Raw genomic sequence first — 16,151 nt, 5'->3', positions numbered from 1 at the left:
TATATGAAATATTTTTATATATCTATATTTAATTTTGGAAAAAAAATACATATATATTTAATTTTGAAAATTTTTCATCTCAAAACTCGGCATTGGGCCGGGGAGATAGCTCAGTGGAATAAGCGCTTGCATGGCAAGTGCAAGGGCCTGAGTTCAATCCCCAGTTCTGCAAAAAAAAACAACAACAACAAAAAAAAAAAAAAACCTCAGCATTAAGCTGGACGTGGTAGTGCACATCTGTAATTCTACCACTCCAGAAGGCTGAAGCAGGAGGACTGTGAGCTCAAGCCAGCCTAGGAAACTTAGTGAGGTCCTGTCTCAAAATAAAAGATAAAAAGGCGGGTAATACAGGTCAGTGTGAAGGCAGTGGCCTTAAACCACCAACCAAAAAAAATACAGCTTCAAATAGCAACTTTAATATGTTGTTGGAAAGAATGAAATACTGCATGTTAAAATTCTTTGTGAATAATATAAACCTATTTTGAAAGACTTTATTACAAAGGCATGTAAGTCATTTAAAATCAACTGTAAATTGTGAATGCCATCCTTGAATAATTGAATGTTCATGTTAACCTCCAACTTCATACTTCTTGTTTAAATATATTCCTGTTTCATTTCTAGGCAATTTGTTTTTCTAGGGAAGTTTTCTTCCATTTTTAGTCTAATAAGTGAATTCTCAGTTCTCTCTGTAAAGTCTTCTAGCATCAGTTAAACTTTTAAATGTATCCATTAACTTAGCTGCTTAAGCAAAGGTAAATGGCATCCAACAATGTTAATCTGTATAGTTTATTAAATATGCAATCACAGCTATTTAAATGACCTGGAAACTACACAGCTCACCTTGCAAGAAAGCATACTGTCTGGTCTGGGCCACCTTTCAGAAAGGGAAATTAAGCAGAATAATACTTTTGTCAGTAATCTCAAACCACTTTATAATCTGTTTTATTATGTTCATATATCTCCTTGGTAAGTCAGTGTTTGGTTTTGTTTTCAGTTTACATTTGACTTGTAATTAGTCCTTTTGCTGGCCTTTTCTATAGTAAAATGATAGTATTTTTCCATAAGCTAGAATTCTGAGTTTTTGTGTTTTTACTTTTTGTCCTGGGAATTAAACCCAGGGCTTCCTACATTCCAAGCCAATGCTGTACCACTGAGCTACAACCCCAATGTGTTTCTTAATTATCTTGAGTTGGAGTCTTTTTTTTTTTTTTTTTTTTTTCTTTTGTGGAACCGGAGATTGAACTCAGGCCCTTGCCCTTGCGCTTGCCAGGGAAGCACTTATTCCACTGAGCCATCTCCCCAGCCCTTGAGTTGAAGTCTTACTGAATTGCTCAGGTTGGCTTCAAACTCAGCATCCTTGTGCTCAGCAGGGGTCACAGGTGTGACCCTCTGTGCCCCACAGGCTGTTTTCACAAACACTGGGTTCTCTAATCATGTGTCATTAAGTAGTGTGGTAAGCAGTAGCTGGGACATGTAAAATGTGGTTAAGAGAAGACCAGACTGCGATTCCAGTTTTACTATAATTTTTTACCTTGAAACTTTTTTGTAGTCATTGTGTTCATTTTATTGAGCCAAAAAAGTAAAAAAGATAAAGCATAAGAAATTTAAATAAACTGCCAAGTATTTGTGTGAAAAATAGGTTATTATCATCCTTTTTACATACAAAAGGCTTTCGTATAGTTTTGTGCAGTTTTAATAATTATGACCTCCCTTTCTAGTTGGTCTTCAGCTTTCTCTATACACTTTATAATCTAGAATTCAACTATAAAAATGTTTCAGTAAATTACCTAAAATTGTGGCTGCAAAATACCTGCTAGCTACTTCTTATTTTTAAGGTTATAAAAATCCAAATTGCTTTTCTTGTCGTGGTATTGTTTTGATTTTTAAGTCTTTAAGAGCATGCTAAACTGCTCATTTTATCCTTAAAGTTATTTAAGTTTTTAAGAGATGGAGTTCTTAAACTACTTAAAATAGAATTAATCCTTAGGCTTCAGACATACCTCCCTACCACATAGACACATGTATAAGAGCTAAAAAATTACTAGTGTTGGAATTTTTTAAATTCCAGTATTTGAATCCAATTATTTCTATAAAACATTACTAATTATAAAAATGTTCTTTGAACTATGTTACATAGAATTGATTTATGCTTATTAATACACTGTTGCAGAACTGCAGTTAAATATCACCCTTCTGGAGAACTGTTTTTATTTTTTTGAGTGAGTACACTGTAAATCAAACTTAGAGGGGACTGGGGAGATGGCTCAGTGGAATAAGCGCTTCCCTGGCAAGCACAAGGGCCTGAGTTCAATCCCTGGTTCTGCCAAAAAAAAAAAAAAAAACAACCAAAACCTTAGAACCAAGTAGCTGCTGCTCTGTTGTCATGGCAGTCTGTGTTTCTTAATGCACACAATACTAGCCAAAGCCTGGGCATAACTCTTATGTTATGAGGCTGTTAATTACTTTTGATTATTTTTCTTTTATGTCCATTTTTAGCTTTTGAACAGAACATTTTAATAGTTTGACTTGTAACATTGAAATTTCTAAATTCATAGAACTTTGCCCAAGTTAAGTGTATTAAAATTTAAATTCATGAGGTTATTTTAGTTTTTTTTTTTTCTTTTAAAATCCTTCCACTAATTTATTTTAAAATGTCAGGACTGGTGTTAGAAATTGTGTGTCTAATTTTTTGGCTTTAATTGATCTGTTTTGTTTGTTTTTGTACCAGGAATCCAACTTAGGGCCTCATGCTTGCCAGGCAGGTACTGTGCCACTGAGCTACATCCTGGGCCCTTTGAAATTTCATTGAATGTTGATACTTAATGAACTATTTTGTCGTAACTATGTTATTATTACACTGAATTTTCCAGCAGCTTTTAATAGTTATGGCTATACAAAACACATAAGCTATTAGATTATTTGAGTTACAATGTAAGACTTGTTTACTGAACTGATTTCTTGCAATACAGGATGCAACAGAACAGCTAATCCGGAAGGCCTATTACTTAACTTATTATTGGCAATATACAGTGTGCTTTTTGATAGACCACCTAGGAACTTGTAAAATATGAAAGCAGTTATTTTTAAGGTCTCTCCCAGCTGAAATGGACTTTGAGTCTTCCCTACAGTGATAACAAATACAACTAACCATTTGTCTTAACAGCTATTATTGTCCTATTCCTCACCTCCTGACTGTTTTTTGCTTTCCCAAAGAAAAAAGGGATTTTGGTTTGATTATTTTATAACAGGTGTTTTTATTAGAGCACATAACAGTACAGGTTGTAGCTTATACTGAAACAAAAGCTAAAACTTGCATATGTTTTTCTTATGTAGAATTATAATGAAAAGACATTGTATGTTATACATGAGAAAACTTAATAACTAATGATACAAGATACCACTTACAGACATCTTTTAAATTATTATAGGTTGGTCAGGCATTGTCATAAAAAACAGAAAAGAGTGAAAAAAAAAAGAGCGAGAAAGGAGGTTAACCTTACTTAATTGAAATTTAACTGGCTTTGGACAACTTGCTTCCTTAATTGTTTAATAATTTATAAAAGCAGCTATAGATCTCTAGGAGAGAAAGACATGGCCTCACTCTGTAGACAAAAACTTTGGCCCCTGAGAATGATGTGCTGGTTGGAAATGATATCATCAATTAACTGCAGAAGGCGTCTAGAATTCAGTTTCTTGACACAGCAGAGTATACTTTATACCATGTAATGCGGTGACTCATGCAGGGTGAATTTTTCATTAGTAGATTGGTATAGTTTTCACTAAATTCCGTGCTGAATAAGAAAAATAAAAAGAATTGCTTGGTTTGAATTGCTAATGATGCTTATTCATGTGTGGGCAAACACAGGTCTACTATGGAGATGTAATTTTTTCCTTATTGAAATAGGTAATAGATAAATTCTGACAGGGATGAACTACCATTGTTCTGCATAAATTTTAGTGTATGGTTAGATTTTGTCATTTTATTTATTTTAGGCAAAAAGTCATTTTTCTATTAGTGTAGCCTATTCTATAAAAGGGAAGCTTTCTGGGAACAAATTTAGGTGAATTAGAAAATGAATAATTTGTATGAAAAACCTCAACAGGATATCATGTGGAATCTCAATTATGGCTTCTCAGCTTATGTCTGGACATGTAGCCATTCACTACTGCATTTGGGATTAATCCTAAATGCTGCGAGTGGGGATTACCCTACTGGTTGCGCCACTCTAACTATGGCACTGATATGTTTGTTTGTTTGTTTTTTGTGGAACCAGGGATTGAACTCAGGCCCTTGCACTTGCCAGGGAAGCACTTATTCCATTGAGCCATCTCCCCAGCCCCCTATGGCAATGATATGAAGAGAAAAAGAAAAGGAGTTGAGAGTAGGACGTTTACATCACTGAGCTGTTACGGACAGAAAAAAATGAATTAATTGTTGAGACATAGGTAGAGAAGTAAATTGATAGTTTGGTAATCTACTTTAGAGGTGTAAAGGTACTGACATGTGGTACCGAGGTAAGGACTGACACTGGAGGGAAAGAAAAACTTTTTATTAATAAATTTTTCTTTATTGTTTTATGCATTTATATATAAAATACCTAAATATCTGCATTAGATTTCTTTTAAGTTTGTGTCTAAGGTTGGTGTGACTCTTTTAACTTTTTAAAATCTTTTGAGCAATTTTTGATCTATAAGGCAGGGCTTTTCTATTTTTAAACTGATTTTTTTTAAGCATTTGTGCGTCAGCATAACGTCTGTTTCCTTTTTTAAGGAATTCAAGAGTGATTGTTTATAAATCCTTGCTGAGGAGCTTATTGTTTCTTGTAGCTTTTAAATGACTGTATTAAAGGGAGTATTATCACATGAACAGACATCCTGATTAACAGTGTTTTGCTGTGATGGAGGGGGGAGGGGTGTTCACATAAATAGCTTTTCAATGTAGTATTTCATAAATTATATTGACCTTGCCAAATAAAATGTCAGAGTCAATCAAAATTGAGATTGAAGAACAGGGATTGGTCACCTCACATCTCATATAGTAGATTGTGAACACTAATATAAGTATAGTCTCAGTTCATACAGTTTTGGAGAATTATGCAGCCAAATCACAAACAATGGTTTTATACTAAGGGAGACAGAGACAGTAGGCCAGGAGAAAACAGTGACCACAATTTATATTTGAAATAACCTGGACCTAGAGCAGGAACTTCGGGGTTGAGTTGGCAGATATTGTATACAGAGATTGTAATGCAGAGGAGAAAGCAGAAACTAGTGAATATGGCAGAAATCATAATGTGGGGTTGAGAGTAGGATGTGGAAGAGCCGTATGACCTGTGATGATTTTTTTTTTTTTTAATGCACGAAAAGATACTGTCGTTACTCATGTTGGAAGGGGAGCATGTTTGAGGAAGAAGTTTGTGGAATGACTTCCACAAGCAAGCGATAACACACAAAGAGAAGGAGAACACCAAGACAGGCTGTGTTTTGTGTTCTCTCTGAATATCTGTTGATGCTTATGCTTAAAGCCATAAACCTAGCCTGGCTTTTTGATTCTGTATATTTGACTTCCACCTGTCTCTGAAACATCATATGGAGTATGAATAGCTAACTCCTGCCCTACAACCAACCAGCAGTTTGTTAGTTTTTGTCTGATAAAGGAATGTAGGTATTTGGTTTTCTAATAGTTACATAACCTGTCCTTAGTGATAGCAAATTATCTTAACCTATCACATCAGTAAGATAAGAGTCTGCAGCAGTTAATGTGGCATGTGTATGGTGCCGTCACTGAGAGAGAGAAGCTAATGCATACAGAGAAGAGCTTCTGGGACACGGGCTTTTCTGTGTAAAACCTGAAATACAGGTATGTCCTCAGTATAAATTTTTTAACAATTTTCATTTCCTTAAATTAAAATAGAGTCTATATAAATTAACACAAGCCTGAGAATATTGGAAGCCTTGAAAAGACTTTTTTAAGTATTTAAACTTTTGCCAATTTTCTTAGTTTATTTTTGGCTTCTTTTTTTTTTTTTTTTTTTTTTGGCAAGAGCTCTCCCAGTCAGGCTAAAAACAAACTTGAGTCACTTTAGAAAGTACTACAACAGTGATGACTGTGGGAGTATTTACTTCACTGCCAGCTCCAGGGCTCCTCTTCAGTACACTGTGCAGGAAGGCACGGCTGCTGCCTGTAACGTCTGCAAGGAGGCTTCCCAAGAGGTCCAGTCACAATTAGACTGTTCCTTTTTCAGAGGCTTTTGCTGCTTCTAACCAAGATTAGTTGCTAAGCTAATTAGCTAAGAATATAGCTAAGCTACCTTCTGTTAATTATTTGCATACATTTCTATAGTGATTACATAACTTATGGATAAAAGCGTGTTTAGGTCTCACACCTGGGGAAACTTAGGGAATCCTTTTATCAGGAGAGGTGAGATAATATGGTAGAAGAGCGCACCAAGTAGGAACCACGTGGCCCAAGTTCTGGTTTCTGCACTCCTGTGAGGGTGGGTAAGTCTTACTTCTCTCCCCTGCCTGCACCTCACAGAAGTCATATGAAGTTAGGTGAAAGCCCTTAGAGGACGTTCTGTAACAGCCATCAGGAGCTGACATGCTCCCTCCCTGGTGTGGCACTGAGGTGTGACCTAAGTACCAGTGTTATCACCAGTTAGGAAAGTACTCAGGTGGCTTATAATGAACAGGGTTGCCTTTAAAATGATCCTTCTAAAACACATTAATTCACTTAGAGCTTACTTTTATTCTGCGAAATTTCTACTTCAAAAGTTTCTTTGTTATTGCACAACTTTTTAGCCTTGCTTTGGATGGCTTTTAAGAAGAAAGTGATCTGGATGTTGATTTTAGGTCTTTAGACTGAAATACATTTTACTTTAAAAAGTGGGAAGATGGCTAAATTTGGAACATAACTCAGGGACTCTCAGAGGTCTTTGTACTAAGGGTATGGAATCTCGCTCCTATAGTGACAGCTTAGCAGCCCTGTTATGGTCACTACTGTCACTTCCTAAACACATGCTGGTTTGAGTAGCCTCACCTTACAAATAGATTTGTAGAACAGGAAGAAGATTCTTGAAAGGGAGGACTGTGATGAAATCGATAAAAATCTCTGTTTTAAAATCTTGTACAGCCTTCTGTTTTAAAATCTTTTCTTCTGGATGAAACATTAGTCTTTAACTGAGGATCTCTGGAACTGAAGACAAACAATAAAATACCAACAGAAAGGAAATTATTAAAAGATTATATGTATTTAAATTACTTTTATCAGTAATCCATTCTAGCTTTAGAAAAGTAAAGGAAAATGGAGCAACTAAAACCAATTTTTATTATGCAAATTTTTCTTTAACTTGAAGTATTATTTTAAATTCAAGGTTATATGATATTTACATCAGTTCAGTATCTTAATGACCACATAAATACCAATAGATTAAGAATAGATTTCTACTTTATGACAAATTCATTAATTAGCTTTTTGAGTAAAAAGTTACTATATTATAAATTTTTATTTTAAGGCTAAATTTAGAGTGGTTCTTAAAAGATAAAATAAATTGAGCTTTTCACTGGGGTGCATTGACATACACCTTATAATCATAATTACTCAGGCTAGGCAGGAGAACTGAAATTCAAGGGAAGCCTGGCAATTTAATGAGACCCTGTTTTAAAATGAAATGAGGATAGGAACATAGCTCAGTGGCAGAGCAGTTGCCTAGCAAGCACAGGGCCCTGAGTTCAGAGCCAGTATCACTAAGTAAATTTTAAAAATGAAAGAAAATTTCCAAATACATTCTATCTTTGTGAAATCCTGTGCTAATGAAGGCAGTGCACTTATAAAGCTTTGCTTTGTGGTGTGTAACAAAAATAGACATTTTCTTCTCAGTGAATTTACCTTTAGAATGTATTAATCCATAATGTTAACAGGAGAGCTTTCTCAATCAAGTGGATGAACTTTCCCCTCTTTTTAAAAACAGTCTTACAATTAAATGTGGACCTTGAAGAGATGCGAGTTATACATGGGATTTTTCCCAGTGGGAGGTGGTCTTTCCCCGTGTTTATACACAAGACGATAGCCCAGTCTCCTGTGCTGCTAGCAGTCCCTGTCTCCACAACTTGGAGAATAGGATCAAAGAAAGATGAGTAGGCCAGGCCTGAGGAAGTAATCTCCTTCTGTCTCCTGTTTGACTTCATAGAACTGTAAATGAAAAGTAGACCCTTGACTAGAGGAATTGGAAACTTTTGCTCTTATGATTAAACTTTCCTTGTGATTCCTTGAAAGAAATTGTACTTGTAAATCTTAGCAGTTCTAAGTAAAACTTCTGGCAATTCAAATAATTTAGAAATAGTAATTAATTTGTTTGTTTTGTTCTGAAACAGGGTCTTGCTATGTAGTTTAGGCTAGCCTTAGACTATGTAGCCAGCGTTGGCCTCAAATTTGATTCTTCACCTGCCTCAGCCTCCCAACTGTTGGGATTACAGGCTTGTACCACTAGCCCAGCCAGAAAGAGCAGTTAATTTGCTTCTTAAGGTCCAATTTGTAGTTGGATCTAGTTAATATATGCTCCATTAACATGCTCTGAAGAAATCTAGATAACTGATTTTACGAAAGCTAGTATGAATTTCAGGAAATTAATAGGATAATGCTGCTGCATTTCGCTTTAGGGAAATAAACCCACTGGTAATGCTGTGAGATCCTGTTAGCTTTGTGCTCTGGCTTTACTTTTCTTTACATATTCCTGAAGCTAATGATGAGTTTAAGATATAGCGGTCAGTGCTGGGGAGGGTTTGCCTAGCTTTCACAGGACCCTGTATTTGATCTCCAGCACTGCAGTAAATGAACTTAAACAAAACAAAACAAAAAAACAGCTGGTCAGAATTTGCAGAGGGCAAGAAATAAAAGTTGATATAAAATTTAATATCAGTGTTTTTATATCACTGATTTAGGAAGTAATGTATTACAAAGGCCCGAGCATTCTACATGTTAAAACAATTGGAGATTTTTAAAATTGACTACTTGATCTCTTTTAAAAATGTAAAGAATAGTTTTAATCATTCTGAATAAAAAATGTTAATGATAAAATATTCTTCCTTTTCTTCTCAGATCCCAATTTTGTTCGGACATTTCTTACAACGTATAGATCATTTTGCAAACCTCAAGAACTACTGAGTCTTATAATAGAAAGGTCTGTCAATTTTTTGCTTGAATTGTTTTGTTTTGTTTTGTTTTTAAAGAAACTGAGTGAAGAGCCCATACATTTCTCAAAAATGTTTTGGATGAGCATATGAATCCTTTTTAAAGTTCTAAAAATCATATACTTTCCAAAAGCATGTAGTTTTAATTATTTAAATACAAAATAAGTATTCTTTATTCTACACTTAGAAACTTAGGGTCCAAAATTTAAAATGTATAGACTTGATCAGGTTAAAGAATTATATAGAGATGTATATACTTTGCAATTTAAATTTTTGATGATTTAGATATTCTTAAAAGTTTTCAAATAGCCCATGCACTGAGCAGAATGGAGCTTGTCAGCAAGCAGGTACTGCTGTCATGAAGAGTGTTTTTTCCACCAGACAAACATCGATCAACTTGTTAAGCACTGGCTGCCCTTAGCAGTTACATGAGCTGATTGAGAGTAATTCTACAAACCCCAAAATGAGCATCAGTCCCATAACACTGTGGTCATACTTATTTTTAGGTTTTACATGTCTTATTATAGTTATTTTTTACCTGTATTGGCGAGTTTTAATGTCTTTTTAAAAATATTATCATTAGCCTTTACATTATAGAGGCCTCACTGATTTTTTACTAATATAAAACGTTCAGTAATTTTTACAGTATTTTCTTTTTTATTTTTACAGTATTTTCTTGATTTTGTTAAGCTAGTGAACAGATTGGTGTATTTCTATTTGTATAATTTGATAGAATTAATATTTTCATAAGGTTTTTTTGTTTTATGTTAGGTTTGAAATTCCAGAGCCTGAGCCAACAGAAGCTGATCGCATAGCTATAGAGAATGGAGACCAACCTTTGAGTGCAGAACTGAAGCGATTTAGAAAAGAATATATACAGCCTGTACAACTGCGGTAAGCATTCAGTGACTACTGAAGTAAGCAGGTCTCTAGCAAAGTTTGTTTACAAAGTTGAAGTACATAAGGAGCTTTCCTAAGCAAGAAGGAGTAACAGATAAAATGAGAATCAAGTAAGAGCAATTATCAGAAATGATGATATGAATATTCATTAACATAGAATTTGGAAGTGTTAGCCACGGATAAGATGATTTTATTTGGTAGGAATTACTGTACTATTTTCATTTGTACCAGTCACTGTGATAAACATTTGATGTTTGAATTCCCTTGTAATTCAATTCTGTGTTAATGCCATAGAGTATTAAATGTATGTCGGCACTGGGTAGAACACCACTTTTATGATTTTGAAAGAGATGCAGATCTTTTGCAACGAATGGAGGAATTTATTGGAACAGTAAGAGGTAACGGTTTTTTTCTAAATGCCTATTTTATACATAATAAAAGTGCCAATATACTGATTGTTGATTGATATCATTATTGTTCAGTGTTGTTAAGATATGTGTACAATAATGACAGCATAACAAATTTTAAAAGTTAAAATTTTAGACTCAAAAATTACTCTGGGTGGTGCGTGACATGCATGTACCAGCTCCCCACGAGGAATGTACTGTGATGCACTGCAAACGTGGACTAATAAAAACTTAAAAAGAAAAAAAGAAATTACTCTGGGATTTCATAGTTATTCTCATTTAGTGAATTAATTCAGTGATCATTTCAGAATTCTTTAGAGAAACCTCAATTTAAGCTAAGTCACTTATCTGAAAGTATATGTAGAGGAGTGCCATCAGCAGCTGTTGTGCTTTTATAAATCTCCAAAGTTTCCCTTCTAGATTAAAAAATGCTGGTTGGGAGGGGCATTGTGTGCCTGTAACCCCAGCATTTGCTGTAATCCTAGCACTAGGGAGGCTGAGGCAGGAGGAACGCTGAGTTTGAGGCCAGCCTAGACTATGCAGTAAGTTCAAGGCCAGCCTGAGTGACAGAGCAAGACCCTATCTCCAAGAAACAAACAGAAAAATGGTTCCAAAGATAGCCTAGACAAATGTGCTTTTATGTCCACTGTATATGCTAAATAAGAAACAGAGAATAGAGAGGTAAATATCGTGCTTTACAGCATACAACAGCCGTAGCACACCTCCTACTGAAATGAGCAGCGGTCCTGATGCTGACTGGTTTATAAAATGCAGTGTTAATTATGTTAACGCTGAATCTGTATTACCTGTCTTTTATCAGGCTTGCAATTTGTGTGGACTACAGCTTGGGGGAGGATTTTTTAAATTACATTTTGAACTAAAGTTAGAATAATTTAGACTAAAAATCTCTGTAAATTATTTTTTAATTTTACTGAGGACCTGGAAAAATACATATCAAACTGTTCACAGTGTTACCCATGTAAAGAAGAATCAGACTGAAGTAGGGATTGGGAAGTGGAAATGGAATCTTGCAGCTTCTATTTTGATCATTTGAGCTTTTTATAGCAAGAATATAGCCAGTTTTTACTTGTGTGATTTTAAAACATAAAAATTAAGGAGTATTTGAATTTTATTTTAAAATACAATGTATTTCAGGTAAAGCAATGAAAAAATGGGTTGAATCCATTACTAAGATAATCCAAAGGAAAAAAATGGCAAGAGACAATGGACCAGGCCATAATATTACATTTCAGAGTTCACCTCCCACAGTTGAGTGGCATATAAGCAGACCTGGACACACAGAGACTTTTGACCTGCTCACTTTACACCCAATAGAAATTGCTCGACAACTTACTTTACTTGAATCAGATCTGTACCGGTATGTAATCTGACATGCAAGCTGAAAGTTATTTCAAAAAGAGTTCTTTTTAAAATTGTTCTCATTTCTGATGTTCAGGATGGCCATAAAATGTAAATAACATAGTCCACAAGATATTCAGTAGTACTGAGAGTGGCAGGGAGTTCTGGCTCTTTTACTGCCTTTGGTTTCCCTTGTTGTTTGAATTTATACCTTCTCTCTTTCTACAGTCACCCCTGGTTAGGGAAGCCGAGTTCAGATCCTGACTGCAAATTGCTGGCTCGGTATTTTTGGGCACTTTTAACCCTCTCATGTAACTTTTATCTTTCTACTTCTTAATTTCAAGAATAAAATTATGCCAAAGACAGTATCTACTTCTGGGGTATTTGTGGTGCTTAAAATAGTCCTATGTACAGCAACACATTGCCTAGCACAAGCTTTTAGGCTCAGTGATTCTTAGCTATTGCTGTGATAAGCTTGAGTCCTGACTTGTGCATTAGAGCCCCTTTCCTTTATTATTGTATACTGATATAACTGCTCAGAAAGTGTCTGTATCTGGTTTTGAATTCTGTTTATCTCCAACTTACTTACTTTTAATAATTAAATGAAAAAGGAACTGAATTTATAGATCTCCCATCAAAGATCATTATATTCCCAAAATTATAATGTTAGGAATCTACTTGATTTCCAGGACTCACTCTTCTTGAGTAGTTTCTTTTTCCTCTGCTCCTTTAGATAAGGGGGGGTGGCTTAAGAATTTTAGTGATTAAATAAAAAAGAATTTTTGTCATTTATCTCTTTGGACTGATTATTAGATATCACTATTTAAATACTATTCTGTTATCGTGACTTATTAAATAATATTTATAAGTGCTAGAAAAGATATTCTGCAGAAATTTCAACCTTGCCTAAAGCAGCATGCTACTGTAAAGCAACAGTGAATGCACACAAGTACATTCATGAATATACATTATTAAATCTGTAGAGAAAACACATAATTATAATTTTGTTATACCTTGTTTTATAAATTTTTTTTAGTGAGAAAGGAAAGTTTAATTCTAGGAGTTTTTATCTCATTTACTTGATAGAGGGAACAGTCTGTAATCTTCTGTGTTGACTTTAGAGCGGTGCAGCCATCAGAGTTGGTTGGAAGCGTGTGGACAAAAGAAGACAAAGAAATTAATTCGCCCAATCTTCTGAAAATGATTCGCCACACCACTAATCTCACTCTGTGGTTTGAGAAGTGAGTAATCTTAACTTTTAGCAGTCAGCTGTGTTTGAATTTCTGCAGTTTTATTTCAATGTGTCACATGTCTTTTCCTCTTTTTGAGTATTTTTCTAATTTAGCATTTTAATTTCACTAATTACATTTTTTCATTATATTTATTGGGGGATGTTTTTTAGGTGCTACCTAAAGGTTTACATTTTAAGTTACTGGAATCAACTTCAGGTTGTAGTTTCCTTCCAGTTTACATAGAAATGTTACTCCTGTACAGCTCTTCGGCTTTTCTCTCCTTTCTGTGATACTGTAATACACATTATATCTAATTAGTGATGTATATGCAAAAGTACACTGTTGTAATTCATAACTTGGTGTTTTCTGTCATTGTCTAAACCCATTACTGCTTTACTTTCATCTATTTCCATTGTGCTATTCCTGGCTATGGGTTATACACATATTTCTATGTTATAGGCCCAACAGTATATTCATGTACATTATTTTAAGTAGCTGTTTTTCAAATCAGGCAAAAAGGGGAAAAATGCATTTATTGTGACTTTTATAGTTATTTTTACTGGTGTTCTTTGTGTGGATTCAAATTACCATCTGGGATCCCTTGCTTTCACCCTGGCATCAATGTTTCTTGTGAAGTGTCAGCTAACAAAGAATTCTCTCAGTTTTTGTCCGTCTGGGAAATCCTTAGTTTCCCTCCTCTTTTTTTTTGGCAGAACTGGCAATTGAACTTCCCTGCCAGGCAAGCGCTTATTCTACTGCGCTATCTATCTGTGCTATTCTATTTTAAAGATACATTTTTTCCTTCAAAAAATGAAGGGAAGGGGTTGGGCTGGGCTTACGCTCACTTCATACCTCCCAGGCTGGTCTCGAACTCTTAGGAGGCTTCTGTGTCAGCCTCCTATTGCTGGGATTACAGGTGTGCACCACTCTGCCCGGCTCTTAACTACTTTCTTGTTGGTCACTTATATTCTACTGTTGACCCCATACACTTTTTCATTTCAGTTACTATACTTTTCAGTTTCACAATTTCCATTCGCTTCCTTAAAAAAAAAAAAAAAAAAATGATTTCTACCTCTGGTGATATCATTTCTGCCTCTTGATGAACCTTGTCATTGTCCTTCTGTATCATGCTGTCCTTCAGCTCTGTAAACATATCCTTAATGGCTACTTTGAAATCTGTTAAATCTGACATCTGGCTGCTTTCATAGGCAATTTCTGTCCCATGCTCTTTAAGTGTATAGATTATACTTTGATGCTTCTTTGTGTGCTTTATAATTTTTTGTTGGAAACTTGATTTAATTTTTGCACCTCTAAGTACTGCTCTCTCCCTTAGGGCTGTTACTGCTACCTGTTTGTTTGTTTGTTTGTTTGTTTGATCAGTGACTACCTGGATTAAGGTACTGAAGCCTATCTGTGTCAGTCAGTCTCTCTCACACACATACACACACACACACACACACACACACACACACACACACAGAGGAGGTGGAGAGTGAGTGAGTTTAGGCTCATCTTCCATCAGCTGCCTTTCACCACTACCTCTTACTCTACTGTTCTTGAGAGAACTTCAGGTTTAAACTTTCCAAATTTAGTCAAAAATGACAAGATATTAGGATATTTGTCTTTGAAACAGGGCTTAGAGACAGAGGATGAGGACAAGCTTCCTGCTTGGAGCTTGGTGCTAGACCAGTGCCTCTGAAGATGTAACAGAAGGGGAACAGAAGGTAGTACTGTACCCTCAGGTTCTCTTATCTGCTTCTTTTAACATGGAACCACTGTCCTCAGGAACCTGACAAAGGACTGTTTTCTCAGGGTTTCAGCACCCCACAGCCAAGGTGGAGAGTTGGGTAAAAGAAAATACCCACTTCTCACCTGCACTCCCCAGGACTTAGCTTCAGCAACAGGCAGCTGAAGGCCAGATGAGAGATGCTGAAGCCCTGCTCCTCCAGGGAGGAGAGCTACATATTCTTGACTACAGCAGTCTGGAGTGAATGTTCAAAAAAAAAAAAGGAGGGAGCAATCTTAGTTAAAATATAGCAGACTCACCTTTCCAAATTTTTATAGCCATTTCATGAATATTTGTTCTTTTGCCATTTTCTCTTAGGTCCATTTCCATAGACTTTTAAGTGTTTTGAGTTTGGGGATTTTTTTTTTCTTTTGTTGTAACAATTTCTCCAGTTTTACTAGAGTAGCTTAGAGGAGCTCTTTATTTATTATGCCAGAAGTCCAGGCTTTAATTCAATTTCATAAATTGGGGGCCAGAGATTAAGCTTTGTATATGGGATATATACAAAGTTTTGAGGTTTTGTTTTTGTTTTTGTTTTTTTTCTTTGAGGAACTACGGATTGAACTCAGGCCCTTGCTCTTGCCACGCAAGTGCTCATTCTGCTGAGCGATCTCCCCAGCCCCTTTTTTGTTTGTTTGTTTTGGGGCGCTATATTTTTTTCTGAGTAAAATCATTATTATTATTTTAGTATTTTATGAACTTGATAAGAGATTTCCACTGATCACTTTGGGATTATCAGAATGAGTAACGAGTGACATAGGAAAAAAATGGATAAAGACCTGGAAGCAGTTCCAAAAAAATAAGAAAGCATTCCAGGTCACCTGTAAGTTAGGATTTCCTTTGTATTTGTGTCATTAAATCCAACAGACCTCTAAAAAGTTAAGACTGTAGAACTTGCCCCCTCAGTGTTGCTTTATTACCAAGTTAAATAACTACCCTTCAGTATACAGAAGCCTTTTCCCATTATCTGACATAATTAAAGCATGTCAGATCTCAGGAGATGAACATAACTGATCAGCGATACAAACCACTTTCATTTCTGTCCTATTTTTTAAATAGATTAATTAGCTGAAGGCCACTTCTTGGCCTTTTCAACATGAGAGACTGTTATTTGCCATAGTAGTTCTCAGTCATGGATATATATCAATATTGTAATCAAATATTCCACAGGCAATCTTAGTTTCTAACCACTGAAATTGTTAAGTAAAAAATGTGAATAATATGTTATATTTTAATTATCCAGATAAGTAGTTAGCCAGAATGATATAGAGATCTAGT

General features: G+C 35.3%; 1 protein-coding gene across 3 annotated transcripts in view; it reads left to right on the top strand.

Annotated features, from left to right (window-relative positions):
• Positions 1-16,151, top strand: part of Sos1 (SOS Ras/Rac guanine nucleotide exchange factor 1) — a 71,278-nt gene that overhangs the window by 34,184 nt on the left and 20,943 nt on the right. For all 3 annotated transcript variants that reach the window (XM_023711177.1, XM_023711176.1, XM_012513914.2), the window contains 5 exons: positions 9,098-9,179; positions 9,961-10,083; positions 10,384-10,487; positions 11,652-11,874; positions 12,977-13,096. In XM_023711177.1, coding sequence (XP_023566945.1) covers positions 9,098-9,179; positions 9,961-10,083; positions 10,384-10,487; positions 11,652-11,874; positions 12,977-13,096 — 652 coding nt within the window. The remainder of the gene's footprint in view (positions 1-9,097; positions 9,180-9,960; positions 10,084-10,383; positions 10,488-11,651; positions 11,875-12,976; positions 13,097-16,151) is intronic.

This window comes from Octodon degus, unplaced genomic scaffold, assembly GCF_000260255.1.
Source record: "Octodon degus isolate 3935 unplaced genomic scaffold, OctDeg1.0 scaffold00020, whole genome shotgun sequence".
NCBI lineage: Eukaryota > Metazoa > Chordata > Mammalia > Rodentia > Octodontidae > Octodon > Octodon degus.
The sequence above is the reverse complement of the archived record's forward strand: the minus strand, read 5'-3'. Positions and strand labels throughout refer to the sequence as shown.